The sequence below is a fragment of the Myotis brandtii genome, unplaced genomic scaffold, assembly GCF_000412655.1.
Source record: "Myotis brandtii unplaced genomic scaffold, ASM41265v1 scaffold123, whole genome shotgun sequence".
NCBI lineage: Eukaryota > Metazoa > Chordata > Mammalia > Chiroptera > Vespertilionidae > Myotis > Myotis brandtii.
Window position 1 is genome coordinate 8,060,666 of NW_005354291.1, and position 16,605 is coordinate 8,077,270.

A 16,605-nucleotide genomic window follows, 5' to 3' on the forward strand; every position below is an offset into this window, starting at 1 on the left:
TGTCTTTTCTAAGCCTTTCAGCTGCCCCCACTCAGGTTCACCCTTGGCTGTGCTGGTGCAGCACACTTTATAAAGATATGCCTCCACGCTCCCAGGGCGGGTTCCTGCCTCAAACCCTGCCCTCACAGGAAACAGCCCTGGGAAACAGCTAGGGGGAGGGCACAGCTGTTGCCAAGACAACCCCTGCAGGACTGACTTCCTTAGGCTTGGTCACGGTTCTGATCGTGATGAACACCACCCAGGGTTTTTATATAAGTAGATGTTAGCAAATGACCTCTGGTAGGCATTCTTACATCTGGAAAATTACAATTGGAGAGAATAAGGCTGCAGCAGCCTATTTTATTCCTATCATGCAACCCTTGGGATACATCTTTTTCTTTCAACTTTATGGCCTTTGTTTTATTTTTCCTTGAGAGGAATGGGGACTGTGGTGATGAATTTGGTGTTAGATAATAAAGCATGTACTCAGTGACTTTCTTCTGCTTGTATTATCCTTATTTACCAATACTTGCACTTCCTTTTGTACAGTCCTCTTGAGGACATTTTCATATTCTCTCTGGCATCTCCTATAATGCCTTGTATTAGCAGCTCAGCTCTGATTTGATGAATGAATAATAATAGAGAATAAAGGGACTGTGAAAAATAATGGAAAAAAACATTTATTAATAATTTGACATTGATACCAAAGAAAATTGCTCAAAGAACCTACCCATAAAGCAGAAGGTTCACCCTTGCAAATTTAAATCCTCATATCAAGAGGATTTTCCAAGAGTGCATCATGAACACAATCTGGGGATGTTTCATGGATGACAGTTGTTGATGAGTCACAGAGAAGTTTTGAAAAAGCAATTATCCACCTGGGAATCCATAAAAAGAATTGAGACCCAAGCTGCCAAAGTCATTAGCAAACTAGGTGGGAAACCTTTGTTTCTCTAAATGTGCAATAAAAATCCTGACTGCTATGCTTTTGTGTTTGAATTGTGTCACTCTAAAACATCTAAAATATATTATCAAACTGTAATGTTAACTAGTAATCACTGTTTTAAAACTACTATTTTTTTCCAAAGAAATTTTGAAAACACAATCCTAAAATAAATTATTTCGATATATATTCTCTCCAGGGAGGTTGGAAAATGAAAAAGGAAGCAGAACCTGATATAACTAATTAATTCTATAAATGTTGAGACATGTCCAAAAGCAGAGATTGAATGCGCTAAGCAGATTTTCACTTCCCTACCAACTTCAAAAGGCACTTGAACTAGGGCGTTAAGACAGATATGTAAGTAGGTACCACATCCACCATATTTGCTATTTAGTTTTGGCTTAACATTTGTCTGTGGTAGAGCCTGAGGAAAAAAAGGACCAAGCACTTTTCAATCGAATGATTCTCTCAATCTGATTAGGAGCTGCCACTCATTAAAGAAAGAATATGGTACAGACTCAGGGCTGAAAAAGTAGGAATCTAGAGACTTAATGCTGTGACTTTTAGCTGACTGCTTTGCAATTGTATGTGAGGTTGTGAAGTCTATACACATCTTATGAGTTGATGATTACGTGTGAAGAGGGGTGCAGTGAATGGGGTATGGGAAGGTAGAATAGGATTAGCTTGAGGACTTTTAACAGGGTCTAAAATATTTTGGCTCAAAGATTGTCATAATAAACAAAGCAAAACTACCACTTGTCTAACTTGTTTGTATAGGCGCAGGCGTCCTGTTATCTTCACCGTGGTTTGTTGGGGGTCCCCAAGACCACACTCATTTTCAGTGATTCACTGGAAAGACTTACAGAACTTTGAAAAACTGTTATATTCATGCTTTTGCTTTATTAAATGTAAGGATACAGATTAAAATCAGCAAAGGCAAATGGTGTGTAGGGAAGAGTCCAAGTGCAAACTTCATTTATCCTCTCCTAGGAGAATAGTACAGAGAGTGCTTAATTCTCCCAGCCGCAACGTGTGGTTACACATGTGAAGTGTTGCCAACCAAGGAAACCCACCCAAATCTGGTGACCAGAGGTTTTTGTTTGTTTGTTTGTTTTGGGGGGTTAGTCATGTAGATATGGAGCACTCTTATGATTGACCTTAACTATTCAGTCTCAAACTGATACAATGTGGCCAAGACCTCAGGCATTCATCATAAGTCCCATTGTTTGCATAAAATATCTGCTGTGACCCCTGGCCCCAGGTATAAAAAGACACTCTTTTCAGGCAGGATATTCTAGGTTACCTTCCAGGACCTGGTCAAGGGACAGTCTTTCAGTTTGGATTGTGAGGGTTTGAGCAGTTCAAGCCTGCTGCATTAACCCTTTCCTGCACCAGGTGGTAATGAAAGATTTCCTTGTTCCAGTGTCTCACATTTCATGGACATTTTACCTACTACCATCAACTTAAGTATCTCAAGTATAGTTCTGTTGATGTATCTCCTGCTGGATAATCTTTAATGATTTACCAGTTGCTAAGGGGAAAAAAGCCATATCTCTTAGGGTAGCCTTAAAGTTCACTATGTGAGGTCAGAGACCCTGGAACCCAAGTGCCAAATGAAGTTTCTAGCACATAGGAAATATTTAATACATGTGTTATTAAAAAAATAAATAATGAATGAATCTTCTAATCTTTGCATTATTTCTTGTTCCCAATATCTTTGCTAGCATGGCTCTCTCATTCTATCTCCTGCTACAGATTGAATTCATTAACCATGTTTCAAGGTTTTGTCATAAAGCCTTCTCGAGCCTTCCTAGCAGGCATTAGTCTCTTCTCCTCTGTTTTTCCCTAATTTAATTTATTTCTGAGATGCACTTATCATGGCCCACCTTGCATTATAGTTGATTATGAGTGTACTTTTTTTTACCCAACTCTAGATGTTGGCTTTTAAATACAGGACCTTGACCCACCATTCTTTACAGTTCCTAGAATTCCTACCCTAATGTGTTGCTTCAATCCATTAGATGCAATTGAATGTTGCAATTATTTAATCATAATTTTTTCAAGCTCATATTGCCAGGCTAAAATGGGGCTAAGGAAAATGTAACTACTGTCCAAAAATGTCTTGTTGTTGAACTCGTTCTGAATTTCAGAAAGACGGTATTACAAGCTTTCAAATTAGAGTAAATGAAAGGTACATTAGACCAAAAACATAAGAACACAGTGTACAAAACAGCTGTACTGTGTCCTCAACGGGCTAAGCTAAATTAGAATTATAAATATGTTTCATCTTTCCTGCCTGTGTACTCTTCTGAAGATGCTTTTAACTTCAGGGCTTTGGAGATTTACAGGTCTGAAATTAGTTTGATTAGTTTTGCTGACATCTATTATCTCAAAATATCTGAAATCTACCTTATAAGTAAGAACTAGCAAGAATTTCAATGAAAGGATGCTAAAGTTTGACACGCAAAACAGGTCCAGGGACACCCTTTGTTTAGGCTCCAGCAGTGTAGAGGTGGTTGAGGTGGTAAGTGGGTCATAGAAATTAAGAGTCCAAAAGTTAATTTCAAATAAATTATTCTCTCGGATACAAGGAGAACCTCTTTATTTGCTTATTCTTTATCTCTTTTTTTCATGTTATTCTTGCCTCTTTTATTTTTGGTCTTATGTTATCAGACTTTATCATCCCTATCTTCTGCCCAACTTGGTTTATTATCAAATATTTTTATTAAACATCCACTATGTGCATAACATTTTACTATGCATGGAAAACACAACCACTAAAAGATTAATTTAAACTTAATAAAAATTTATTAAGCTGATGTTCAGTATTCTACCAGGAACACTGCCATTTCCTAGTACTCAAAGGTAAATAGGATAGGGTTTCTACCTCTGGACAGATTATGGTATATAGCTGGAGAAACTGATCTGAGAAGAAATAGCTATGCTTTTTCTGTGGTTATAATAGAGCAGTGTATAAAGGGCTATGAAAACAGTTGAGTGAGAAGTTCTCTAAGGAAAAGGAAAGTTTCTGAATTGAGGTAATTCAAGGGAAATAAGGGAATTCAAGGAAAAGGAAAAACGTGGAGCAAATGCATGTATAAGGGATATTAAGAATCTGTTTCCTGGAAAGCAAGGAGCCTTCATTTAGAAGTTATTAGTCAAGTTTAACCACTCTTTAAATTGAATTGCACCCTTCCCAGTTTTTTATCACATAGCTTTCCGTAGGCTGAGTCCACAGTATAGACCCCCCCATAAACAGATAACTTCTCAGTATACTGGGACTAGGATTAATGAAACCATTTGGGAGAGCAGTCACCAAATGAGAATTATTTTTCCCCATAATATCACCATATGATTAACTGGCTATATACCATTGCATTAAAGGAAACACTGTGAAAATTAAGCAGGGAAAACTTTCCTCCTTTTCTACTTAGTCTCACCAGGGTAATACTATGACTGTTTGCCCCAATTTCTCTACCTGTCATGTTCTTATAGTCCCTTAAATGTATGTACTTTTAGTATATAATGTGAAAAGCATTTTATCACCTGTAAAATATCAATGTTGTGTTATACGTCCATGTATTATTTCAATGCCTTTAATTTTGTCACATATCATGTGTTCTAAGAGATAAAGTAGTTCAACAATGGACAATAATGAACCAAACGGATTTTAGTCAGTTTAACTAATTGCAGTATGTATCATAGTATTTACTGCACATTTGTGACATACAGGAAGATAAAAATTGTAACTTTTACTACAGCAGATTAGTGTCCAAAATTCTTTCCCATCTGTGCAATTAGAAAGGATATCATTTACTAAGGCGTTTTCAAGCAGATTTTTTAAAAATATCATTATATTTTAAAGATTTTTGAGCGGTAAAATGAAGAATATACAGCTTATATTTTTCTTAAAGCAAGAGACAATTCTTAAGTTTAAAGGGCACCTCTGTTTCTAACATACCTTTCTATTTATAGGAAAATGTTGAAGGAGGAGACTGCAGCCGTTGCAAATCTGGCTTCTTCAATTTGCAAGAGAGTAATCAAAAAGGATGTGATGAGTGTTTCTGTTCAGGGGTTTCCAACAGATGTCAAAGTTCCTACTGGACCTACGGCAACGTAAGTAGCAGCCTTTTAATTCTGTTTGCTGTTCCACAGGCCTTCTTGATATTGTTGTTCTTTTTGTATGAAGTTATTATTTTTTCTTACAGTGAGCTTCTACCTAAAGTTATACAGAAGTGATGTAATTTTCTTTCAATGCTATTTGAATATTTTTATCAAATCCTTTTAAGTTTTTTTTTTGTAATAGTGTATAGATGGTAACTTCTCAGAATAAATAAACACTAGCCTTTTCAGTGTCCATGATTAATATGTGAAGCAGTAATGAAATTAATGTTGTTCTAGTCCCAGGGGAATGTGATTCAACAGAGAAAGCATCCGGTTGTGATATGAAGAATTATATTATTCATTCACCAATATTTTTGATACCTAAGTTATATGTTGCTTTATTACTTCTTTATAAAATGCATATTACCCACCAACCTTTAGTTACTATTTGATGCTGCATGGGCCCTTTCATTGTTAAAAGGGGGTCACTAAATGTGAACAATACCTTTATTCTTAGTCGTTTTTAAAAATTTCAAATTATTGCCTCTTTAGTAGTCACTGGAATTTTCTTCCTCTATTATAAATGTAAACATGTTTGCCTTCCTTCCTCCAGTGCCTACCATACTCCCCATTGCTTTTTCCACTCTGTGATTTGTCTCCTTATAGAAGAGGTATGAAAGGAAAATTGGGGCCTTCAGGGATTTCAAATAGCCTGTGTAGCCACTCTTGAGTACAGAATAGCAGGAAACAGGCTAGAGAAAGAGAAGCCAAGAGGGGAATGAGAAACTATGCCAGTCATCCAGGGTTGGGCATGCTAAAGAAGTGGGCTCTTATACTTAGAGAGTCATGAAGAATTTTAGCAGAAGCGTGATGAGAGTTGTGTTTTACCAACATCACTATTTCAATAAACTATCTTCCTTCCTTTCAACTTTAATCAGCTGACTAATCCTCAATATAACCATTGTATATTTTTCTCTGCCTGTATTGCTTTTAAGTCAAGTCTGAAATATTATGAGCAGATTCTGATTATTCTCTCATGTCTAAAATTGGACCTATACATACTTTATCAAACGCATTGCTTCTGGAGCAGAATACATAGAACCAACAGCTAATGGAAATCTAGTCTAACTTCCTCCTTTTATTTCTAATACCCTCACACACACTTCTTAACAGCTGCATTAACATATCAAAATTGTATAGTTAGCAGAGAAGCCTGGGAGAGACTCAGCCTGAGTCTTCAGAAACCAGGTCTAGGGATATGTTCAGTTCAGTGAGTCATCTGGGGAGAACTTCCTCTGAATCTCACTGAGCTGTCATAGAATTTCTGGAGGGTGGTGTTGGAAAGGGAAGAAAAGAAAGTAATATATATTTTATTGTCTAGCTAGCCAGTAAGTGTTTACCTGGTCTCTCTTTCTCTTTCCACCAGAGCAGTCCCAGCAATTCCACAGCTCTGGGAGATACAGAATAAAATGACTTCTACATAAAGAAATTAAAAAATATATTTCATCCACAATAACCATTACCATTCTGCTGTTTATCACCCCCAATACCAAGCTGTTCACACAGGTCTAGTGGGCCCCTGGTAGCTATAAAACTCAGTAGCCAGTGTGTTATCCTGACCTGACAGTTTAAATTACAATTTCAACTGTATGCCCACCCCTGCCTGGCGTATAAAGATGGAAAAGCAAATAAATCATCATGGGTTCCCTAAGTCCTTCTTTAAGGCTTCTTCCTTTTCTGGGCCAAGGATCTAGGCCCTGGGTTCCTGTAGTCCTTCTGGTGCCCTGGGAAGGAGTAGGTACAATATTCTGAGCTGTGGCCATAGCAACAGGCTAAGCTGATGGATTAAAATGTTTTTAAGTCTCAACGTTGAAATTTAAATAAATGGGAAGGGAGGAAATACTGAATGAAAAACCATCTTTCAGACAATTGCAAATTTTATTTCTTCCTCAGCTTCACAAATGCGTAGGCAACACTTTTAAAATAATTTATTCCATAAACAATAGGAAATTACTAGTAGAGTAAAAAATATAAAATTCTAAGTCAGATTACTGGATATTAATATAACCATTGTATAATTTTGAATGAATTTCTATTTTTAAGAAGGGTATTTGGCATCATGATTTTTTTAAAAAGCATTGAATCGATGAAAACAGATTTTTATATAATAAGTACCATCCAAACTCCTAGAAACATAAAGAAAAAAAATAGGAATCTATGAGTACATATGATAAGTTCAGTGATTTTGAAAACTCTCATATTTTGGTAAACTTGTATAATTTCTGTTTTTTGATTTCTAAATACATGGACTTTACAGGAGTATAAAAGAGAACAGAAGCGGATGGATTTTATTCTACCGAAGTAATGATGGTTGTGTGTTTTTGTTTAAGATAAAAGAGATGAGTGGCTGGTATCTGACTGACATCTCTGGCCACGTTCGAGTGGCTCCCCAGCAGGACCCGCAGCAACCTCATCAGATCAGCATCAGCAGCAGCGAGGCCCGCCGCGCCCTGCCCCAGGACTACTTCTGGAGCGCCCCAGCTCCGTATCTGGGAAACAAGGTAAGTCCATATGCTGCTTGCTTCTCGCTACTTTGCTTTAACAGATCAATAAAGGAATGGGCTTTATTTAGTATTTGTTTAAAGAAAGATAAGCATATCAAACATATACTGTATTAGATTGCCTGAAACAACTAAATCAGCTTGAATTTGACATTTTCCCATGTTCCATGGGCCATGGCATTCTCGGTTCACAACTTCACATAGCTGACATGCTATATAATTTTTTAATCAACAAATAAATTAATGAGGGCTTGAGAATATGTCTGCCAAAAAAAATTATAGACATTGGAAGAAACCGTGTTGGATTTACTTGAAATAGATGTTTTTCATGAGTTGTCTGTGGTGGGGTACTTACTGAAGTTTTCCTCATCTGTTTCTATTTCATTTCAAAACTGACATTCAAGAGAGCTCCTTCTTCTATCTGGTATGAATGTTAATTGGAAACGAAATTTATTACATAACTAATGTAATGCTTGCCATGAAGCTTATGTAAACAGCATTTCCCGGAGCTCAGACAGAACACTGCACTATAAGAAGTGCCAGATTGAAAGCACATGTGTGTTTTAAAGCCCACTCACACACAAAGAAAAACATACACAGATAAACAAATCTAGGAGCCTCAGAAGGGCAGCACTGTTTGTGTGTATGTGTGTGTGTGTGTGTGTGTGTGTGTGTGTGTGTGTGTGTGTGTTTCCCAGATGTGGATTAACTCTAGCTAGACAGGTGCCTTGGCTTTTACCATTTTATTTTGCACAATAATTTGTTGCAAACAAATTTTGGTATAGTAATTCTACATGGGAATACTTGCTTGTTCTGTGAAAGTTAATACCTTGTCATCTGATAGTTAAATTAACCTGATCACATGCTGAAGAATCTCTTAGCAAATTGATGCTACTTAAGCTTAGTTTTTCCCTATAAGAATATAGTGTCACTTTTGAAGGCATCTTCGCTGGTTAAACAAGTGAAAATATATTTATAGTTAGTGGTTCTCTCACCATGGCATGTGAGTATTGAGAGAGAAAAATTTAATAGTAGTTCAGATGTTCCTTTGTGAATGGGAACTAGTGGTTTGCACAGATTGAATAAATTTTAACCCATGGTCAATTTTCTTATTTTTAACAGGCTTCAAAATGCTATTATGAAAATTGTGTAAATGAATAAAGTGTTTTCAGTGAATATGTATTTTACAAGAGACAGTATATGTTGCACAAAATTCTACAGCTGCAATAAAAATCTAATTAAACATTTATTTACAAGGTCCATTACAATAAGAAGTCATTCTATCCTATTCTACTTAGGAACCTCCTACATTCCCAATAAGAATAGAATAGCACATGAGATATGAATGCCTACAGCTTAAATTTGCCAAAAATAAACTGTCAGGTGTTTTTTTTTTCCCTGCTTTGAGGGGTTTAGAAAAGAGCCTTGGGTCAAAATTGGATGGGTTTCAGAGGTCTTATTTTTCTTGCTGTAGTGAAGTTTATTTTAGGGTAGCTTATAATAGCATACTCTTTACCATATTTTCGATAATTTCTTCTTTGGTCATATGCTTTTTCTTTCTCTTGGCTGAAAATCAAACTGACAGAAGGAAAGCAAGCAAATAGGATATTAAATAGCATCAGAGCAAAGAATTTGGACATCCTGTTCATAGTTGTTGGTTCCCAAAGATAACTTTCCTTATCCTGGCTGAACTGTTGCTTATAACCACCCACAATGAAGCACTTCATGTTCCCCCGCAGATCATTTTCACATCAAAAAGCTGTGCTTGCCTGTGCTTCAGTTTCCATTCAGTGAACAAAATAATGGCAACAGGGTGTGCAAATTGTTTGAATATGGAAGGCATTTTTTAAATGTAATGTGGAAGCCCTCAGTGGTTTCCTGTCAGATATCTCAGTATGAATGAAACAATTTGCCTTAATAACTGAACCGTATAAATTTTTGATACTACCAATAATACTGCAAGCTCTCACAAATTACCACAGTACATCTTAACTGTCATGTCAGATCACGTAAATTATAGTCATGATGACATGCTTAGCTTGGTTGATTTAATATCTTGCTAAGGAAATGGAAAATTGTAGGGACTTGTTTGTAAATTCAATAAAGCCACTTTTCTAAGTAGTTGAGGCTAAATTCTTTACCAGTAATTGCTGTTCGAATCAGAGCCTTTGCCAGAATCTGACAGAAATAGTCTATCAAGGAACTAGTGCATCTGCTTAGATGCTGAAACTCATTTACATCCATGACCAAGAGTCTGTGGGTACATAATTCCTCCTCCGCCTTTTTAGTGTTAATTTCTAAGTAGGAAAAATATTTAGGAGATGCTATTAGCATTTCCTAAATATTTATATAACTAGTTTTCAAACATTTTTCAAGTCAGTCACTTGGTCATAAGGCTACTTACAACAGAAAGGGGCTGTGCATATTCTATTGTAATGAAGATGCCACAAGCCATCCTTCCTTTTTTAAGGAACCTAACCCCAAATAATAAAACCTCTCTGACATGGGATACACTTTGCTAGCACAGAGGTCCCCCTGATTGTAATAAAACTCAAGAACAGTAGGCAGTTTACCAAAAGAATATTTTTTGTCCTAAGAAACATTTTTATTGACTGCTGTTTCTCTTTGGGGTAATAAGGAATCCATAAGTGAATATGTGTGTACGTGGATAATAGATGAGACCTAGCAAAACTTAACATAGTTTTATACTCCTCCTTTAAAAACTTTACATGATCTTACCTATGAGTTAATTCCTCAATAGCAATCTTGAAACAATGTGTGTTTTCTTCTTATATGTGAGTGAATCTTTAGCACCCTTGGCACAATCAAGGGCTAATTTTCTCCCCTCATTCTAGATAATAAAAGCGAAAGAAGTCAGGTACCCACAGGGCTGTACTAGGCAGCACTTTATTTTCAAAATGCTTGGCAAATGTCAGTGCTTGGTTTTAGGGCATTGGTTTAAGTGTGGAACTAGGCGGGGATGGAAGGAGCTGGAGGACAGAGTCCTGCTGGTTTGCTACAGGCTTAGCTATTCAGACACAGTTTGGTTCTTCGGAGTTGGAATAATTTACTGCTTTCGTAAACCAAGTGCAATTGGATCATTAAAATAATCGCTTAATTAAGGTTACCCTAGTGGTCTGAAATAGCGCAGCTTCCAAAAGCAATTCTCAGCCGGTCTATAAAGTTTCCAGAGAATCTGGCGTGGCCTGTCTGCCATTAAGGTTTGAAATGCTGTCTCTGAGCATTATGAAATTCATCCTATGTGATTTGTTCTTTATGAAACAATACTTATTTCCTACAACATTATGTTGTCTTTTCCTGTTTCCAGTTTAAAGAAGCTCTTAAAGTATGTCATGTAGTTGCCAAGTATACCTGTAGCCTAGCTTAAAATGCACATTAGGAGTCTGCTGACAAAAGAGCATCTGGCTTCTGAAAGTAATCTTTGTTGTGCTTTCTTGACTTTCAGTTCTACCTCTCAGATCTCAAATTAAAACTGTGGATTTGAAGGAGACTGATGTTTGGGTTTACAGGACAAGGTAGTTCTTATCACATAAAAGGAGCTTAAAAATACTTTGTGATTGATGCAACTTACTTAACAACAACAAAAATGGTTTTAGTAATGTTGCTCAGAAAGGACTCTTGAGTTGGGATTTATGTGGAAGCTGGAAAATGATTTCAATCTTGGCTTAAAAAAAATAAACAACTGGACTGGCCAATGTGGCTCAGTGATTGAGTGTCGACCTATGAACCAGAACGTCGAGGTTTGATTCCTGGTCAGGGCACATGCCCGGGTAGCGGGCTCTATCCCCAATAGGGGGCATGCAGGAGGCAGCTGGTCAATAATTCACTCTCATCATTAATGTTCTCTCTCTCTCATCTTTCATCTCTCTCTCATCTCTCCCTCTCCCACCCTCTCTGAAATAAATAAAAATATATTTTAAAAAATAAATAAATAAACAACTCACTAACAAGCATGATCCACTCTCCTTTTAGCAGCAGAATTTGTACTTATGACTTCTTTCTTTCACATTCCTCAAAATTATTCAAAAGTAGAAGTCAAAGCCTCTCCCCCACCTTTAACTTCCGCCAATTTAAGACTTGGATTAATTAAGGTGTCATGTCTGCAGACAATGGCATAAAAGTAAATGGCCATAAAAGTAAATAGAATAAATAAACTAAATTAATTTCTATTCCATTAATTAGATATCATAAAAAATCATCAAGAATGATTTGGTAATGGAGTAGAACCAAGAAAAAGATCTGTTGCCTAGAACAATCTAAATGATTTGTTTGGGGTAAATGAGAAAATATACTTATTAAAAACAAACAAAATGCCCAAGAACTCATTTGTTGACCGTAGTTATGAATTGCATGTCAGAGCAAAGCCCGTTACTACTTAATTAATTACAACAAAATCCAGCACCCAAATACATAAAAAGCATCACGTTGGGCATCAAATAAAAAATTACCAGGCATGTAAACAAGCAGGGGCTTAAGAACCATAACCAGGAAAAAATTAATAAATTGAAACAGATAAGAAACTCAGCCAAGGTACATCAAAATCAAAGAAACAAAGAAAGAAAGAAAACAAGCAGTGGTAGATAGAGACAAAGAGAAAACCCTAAAAGCACCAGAGAAAAAGAGACACAGCGTGTACTGAAGAAGAAAGAAGATTCTTGTCAAACGTGGTACAAGCCCAAAAAGAGTACAGAGATATTTTAAAATATGTTTAAAGTGGGGATAAAGAAAACAGCAACACACAGAAAAATACTATCAGTCTAGAATTCTTTACTAGGCCAAAATATCTTTGAAAAATGAAGGCAAAACAAGGAGTTTTTACTTTAGAGAAATAAACACTGAGATACTTTTTCATCAGCACATCTCCACCAGAAGAAATGTAGAAAGCTTTTTTGGTTAAGGGGCTAAGATACCAGACAGAAATTTGTTCCTACAAAAAGAAACAAAAAGAAATTAAGAGAATAAAAAATGCTAAATAATAATGCTTTCTCTACCGATTGCCACCTAACACAGGACCTCAGACTGGCCATGTCTTTAGGCCGAGGGCTTAACGCAATAGTTATTGAATGAGTAACAAAACATCCAAGCTTCAAATAGCCTATCAGGTGCTTATGTATCAAATTTTCTTTGAAATTGTAAAAAGGAAGACTATGCCATAACAAGAGGATCTAAAAGCCTTTCTTCTATAACCCCTACTCCTTACCTCAAAACTGAAGAAAGCAAAACCAGCATCAACCTAAAAGAGTTTCACACAATCTTAACGTAGAAGTCTTTTTCTATATTCTTTTCAATAACAGTTCACAGCCATGTTCCATGTGCGCCTTAGGGAACCCATGTATTGCTGATTCTCATGCACTAGCCCAAGCCCTGTTGAGACAAACCCCCAATATTCAGGCCTCTGTCCCTTGCAATAGATCAGAATCGCCAACTGTAGTTTAGGCGGTGGTATTATGCATTTGGAACCTATCGTAGCCAGAGCATTCTTTATGTGCTGGTTTTGGTTTGTTTGTTCTTAAATTGTTAATAGTGGGAAAAGAACGAGGTGGTAGGGAAGAATGGGACACAGGTAGGTATGGGAGGAATAGAGCCTGAAGACACAGAGAAAAGACAGCCAGCTAAAGCCAAGGAAGCAGCTGGCACACACCCGTCCCTCACAGCCCTCAGAGGGGACCAGTCCTTTGACACCTTGTTCATGGACTAGCAAGCTAATACATTATTTTCATTAGAATTGATTGAAAGTCATTATTTATGCAAGGGGAGGCCCTAGTCATTTATTTTTGCTGTTTTAGTCCTTATGCCTTTTACAGATCTGATTTAAATGCTGGATTGCTAGATTATTAGTTTTGTGATCTTGGACACATTCCATAATTTTGTTGAGTGTTACTTTTTTCTTATCTGCAAAATGAGAATTCCAGCATTCCCCCCAAGAATGTTCAGAATTCTCCAAATGCCCTTAGCACACAGACGCTGTTCAATAAATGTCTATTGCTTTGTGAATTTCTGTAGTTGTGTGCTGCGGTAATTTATATTGTAGATAGTCTCATGTCAATAAAAGACATTTATCAAAGAACACTTTGTCCCCTACCTGTTTATTGCTATCTGACAGAGCAACTGGACAATCACAGGGAATTAATTTTAGCAAGTAAGTAGAGTAAATGGCTCAAATAGTAGCTTTGCAGAAACGTAAAAAAAAAATTAAATCAGTTAGCTAGTTTTTGAGAAACCTGCAGAGTGCTTTGCACTTTATCTTGCAGCTGCTTCATGTCTTTCGAAGCAAACGATGTGATAAGTATCTCACTATTCCTGCTTCACTGAAGACCTGGTGTCTAAAGGAATTTGAGATTCCTGCCCTTTAGTAATTGATTAGAGAAGTCAATTCATAAACATAATAAACATAAGCAATACCCTATAGCTATAATGTAGCAAGTTAAAACTGAGGTCATGAAGGTGGAGCCCAACCTAATATGATTGGTGTCCTTATAAAAAGTGAAAATTTAGAGACTATGTTAGGAAGAATGCCATGTTTTCATGAAGAAGGCCATCTATAAGCCAAGGAGAGACTTAAGCAAATCCTTTTCTCACAGCCCTCAGAAGGAACTACTACTGCCAACACTTCTGTTTCACATTTTAGCCTCTAGAACTGTGAGGCAATGACTTTCTGTTGCTTATGACACTCGGTTGTGATACTTTGTTTTGGCAGCCCTGGAAAACAAATATAAATAATAAAATATCAATTTTTTAAAAAATCCGATATGTTTCATTGTTGTTATAATTTATAGCAAATGGAAGGCTAATCTCTCTAGTACCTAAAGAGGTTATTGAAATTGATGAGATAAAGGCCAACTGTCTAACAGAAAAATGGACAACATATATGAATGAGCCCTTCATAGAAAAGAAAATACAATGGCTCTTCAATATATGAAATGATGTTCGATCTGCCTCTTAATATGATAACACTGAGAAATCATTTGTAATCTATCTTAGGAAAGTCAAAAAATGGATAGCACACCATTACTGAGACTTTAAAAAGACAAAAATTCTTATATGTTAGTAGTGGGGATATACATTGATGCAATCCAAGAAAACCAATTTAGAAATCTTCACCAAAGTTACAAATACACGTATGATTACATATTTCTCTTCTGGGAACTTATCCTACAGGTATAAATAAATATGTAAAATGCAAAGTTATTCATAAATGTTTGTGATAGCTGCAAAAATGTCTATCATTGAGAGACTGAGTTCGGGGAATATACATGCAATCTAACTCGATAAAACTATCCTATATAATAAAAGGCCAGCAATCATAATTGTAGTGGCCGGAACGACCGCTCGACCAGTCACTATGAGGTGGGGGGCCAGTGAGGGGAACTGGGTGGCTAGCAGCGGAGGTGGGGTAGGACCTGGGGCCGGCAAGGGGAACCAGCTGGCTGGCGGGGGCGGCAGAGTGGCACTGGGGACTGGTGAGCGGGTGGAAGATGGGCCTGATCGCAGGATAGGCCTAGGGACCCTACCCGCATACGATTTCATGCGCTGGGCCTCTAGTAAATCAATAAGAAACATTCTTGGTATACCAATATGGAATGATCCAAGGTATATGATTAACTAAACCTAGAAGCATTTGTGTAAAAATAGTGAAGAAAAATAACATAAATTTGCAGTTATAAGCTTATTTAGCTATTTAGAGTAACAGCTAACATTTGAATTGTGTTTGCCTCAGAGACTATCTACTCATTCTCTCAAAAGAATATTATCAACTTTGCAAAATAAGATATTTTAACTAGAACAGCCTTTATTTTTATTTTAATCTATTATAAGCTATGACAAACTTTCCTATTCTAGACTTCGTTGTAAAAATCATTGCTTCATGTGATTACTCAATAAGTAGTAAATGCTCCAATCTTACAAGCTAAAAATTGGTTGGCATGCATAACTTATCACAAGGCTACAAATAATACTCTTTCCTGATAGTTTCAGGAAATTTTATTATTGTCAACAGGTCCTGTTGGGGAAGCGTAAAGCTTAGATGTTTATTCCTGAGGTCTTCTCATCACTTCCAATAGTACCATTTGAGTCAAAGCAAATGTTCTCTCACCTTATTTTTTTCTGAAGCCCTCCCTCTATTACCTGGATCTAATCTGACATTTGCCACATGGAAGAAGGAGCTATGTGATAAGAAGACCTCAATCAAAAATGTGATGAATTATTAAATAGATAGTTTGTTGGGTGATTGAAAATTACCTGCAAAAGAGTGCTTATCTCCTTGAGGCATGTCAAAAGCTAATGGAATTGAGCCAATTAGACTGACTGTCTCTTCAATGAGTTGTGACCTCTCGATGGTAATAGCTTATTATGAAGATAAATGAACCCATCTCTCCAACTGAAGCCTAAGTACACACTTCAGCAGTTTCCTTGAATCATGAGGCCATTACCTCTCAACTCCGGATCGACAGCAGCGACAGCCAGGAGAGCAGAGAGCATGCATGACTAGACACAGATGATTGTTTTACTCAGATGAATATATTTACAGCTATTTCCAAAGAAGCAAGACCTCCTCATGCATTGTGTGCTCACACCCAAAATACTCACCATGTGACATCTCACTCCTTCCTGACTACTTCATTCTGAGATAACTGTTTTTCTTTTTTCTCCCCCCCCCCCCCCCCAGTGTTTGAATTCTTCATTCTTGTTGGTTTGGTCTCCTAATTGAGTAAACTTTAAGAATAAAAATATTTTCTTTCATTGAATTTGTAATATACAAACAAGTGCATCTTTTAATGAATTTAATTTAATCCTGTTAAATTCCAGAGGATTGGGGAGACACTCAGAGACTCCTTTTTATTTGTAGAGAACTTTTGTAAAGATTATTGGTTTGAGAATCACACAAGTGCTTTAGTTTTTATTTTAAGAAAATGTCAAAAATTATTTATCTAAGTAGTTACTGAAGTTTGATATCAACTTTCCTATTCTGCTATAGTGATACATTTTTATTTGAGGAGA

The 16,605-nt window shown here is 36.6% G+C and overlaps 1 protein-coding gene across 4 annotated transcripts in view; it reads left to right on the forward strand.

Moving 5' to 3' along the window:
- LAMA2 (laminin, alpha 2) overlaps positions 1-16,605 on the forward strand; it is a 476,871-nt gene that overhangs the window by 197,808 nt on the left and 262,458 nt on the right. For all 4 annotated transcript variants that reach the window (XM_014533789.1, XM_005858976.2, XM_014533790.1 and 1 more), the window contains exons 11-12: positions 4,898-5,038; positions 7,417-7,587. In XM_014533789.1, the coding sequence (XP_014389275.1) occupies positions 4,898-5,038; positions 7,417-7,587 (312 nt within the window). The remainder of the gene's footprint in view (positions 1-4,897; positions 5,039-7,416; positions 7,588-16,605) is intronic.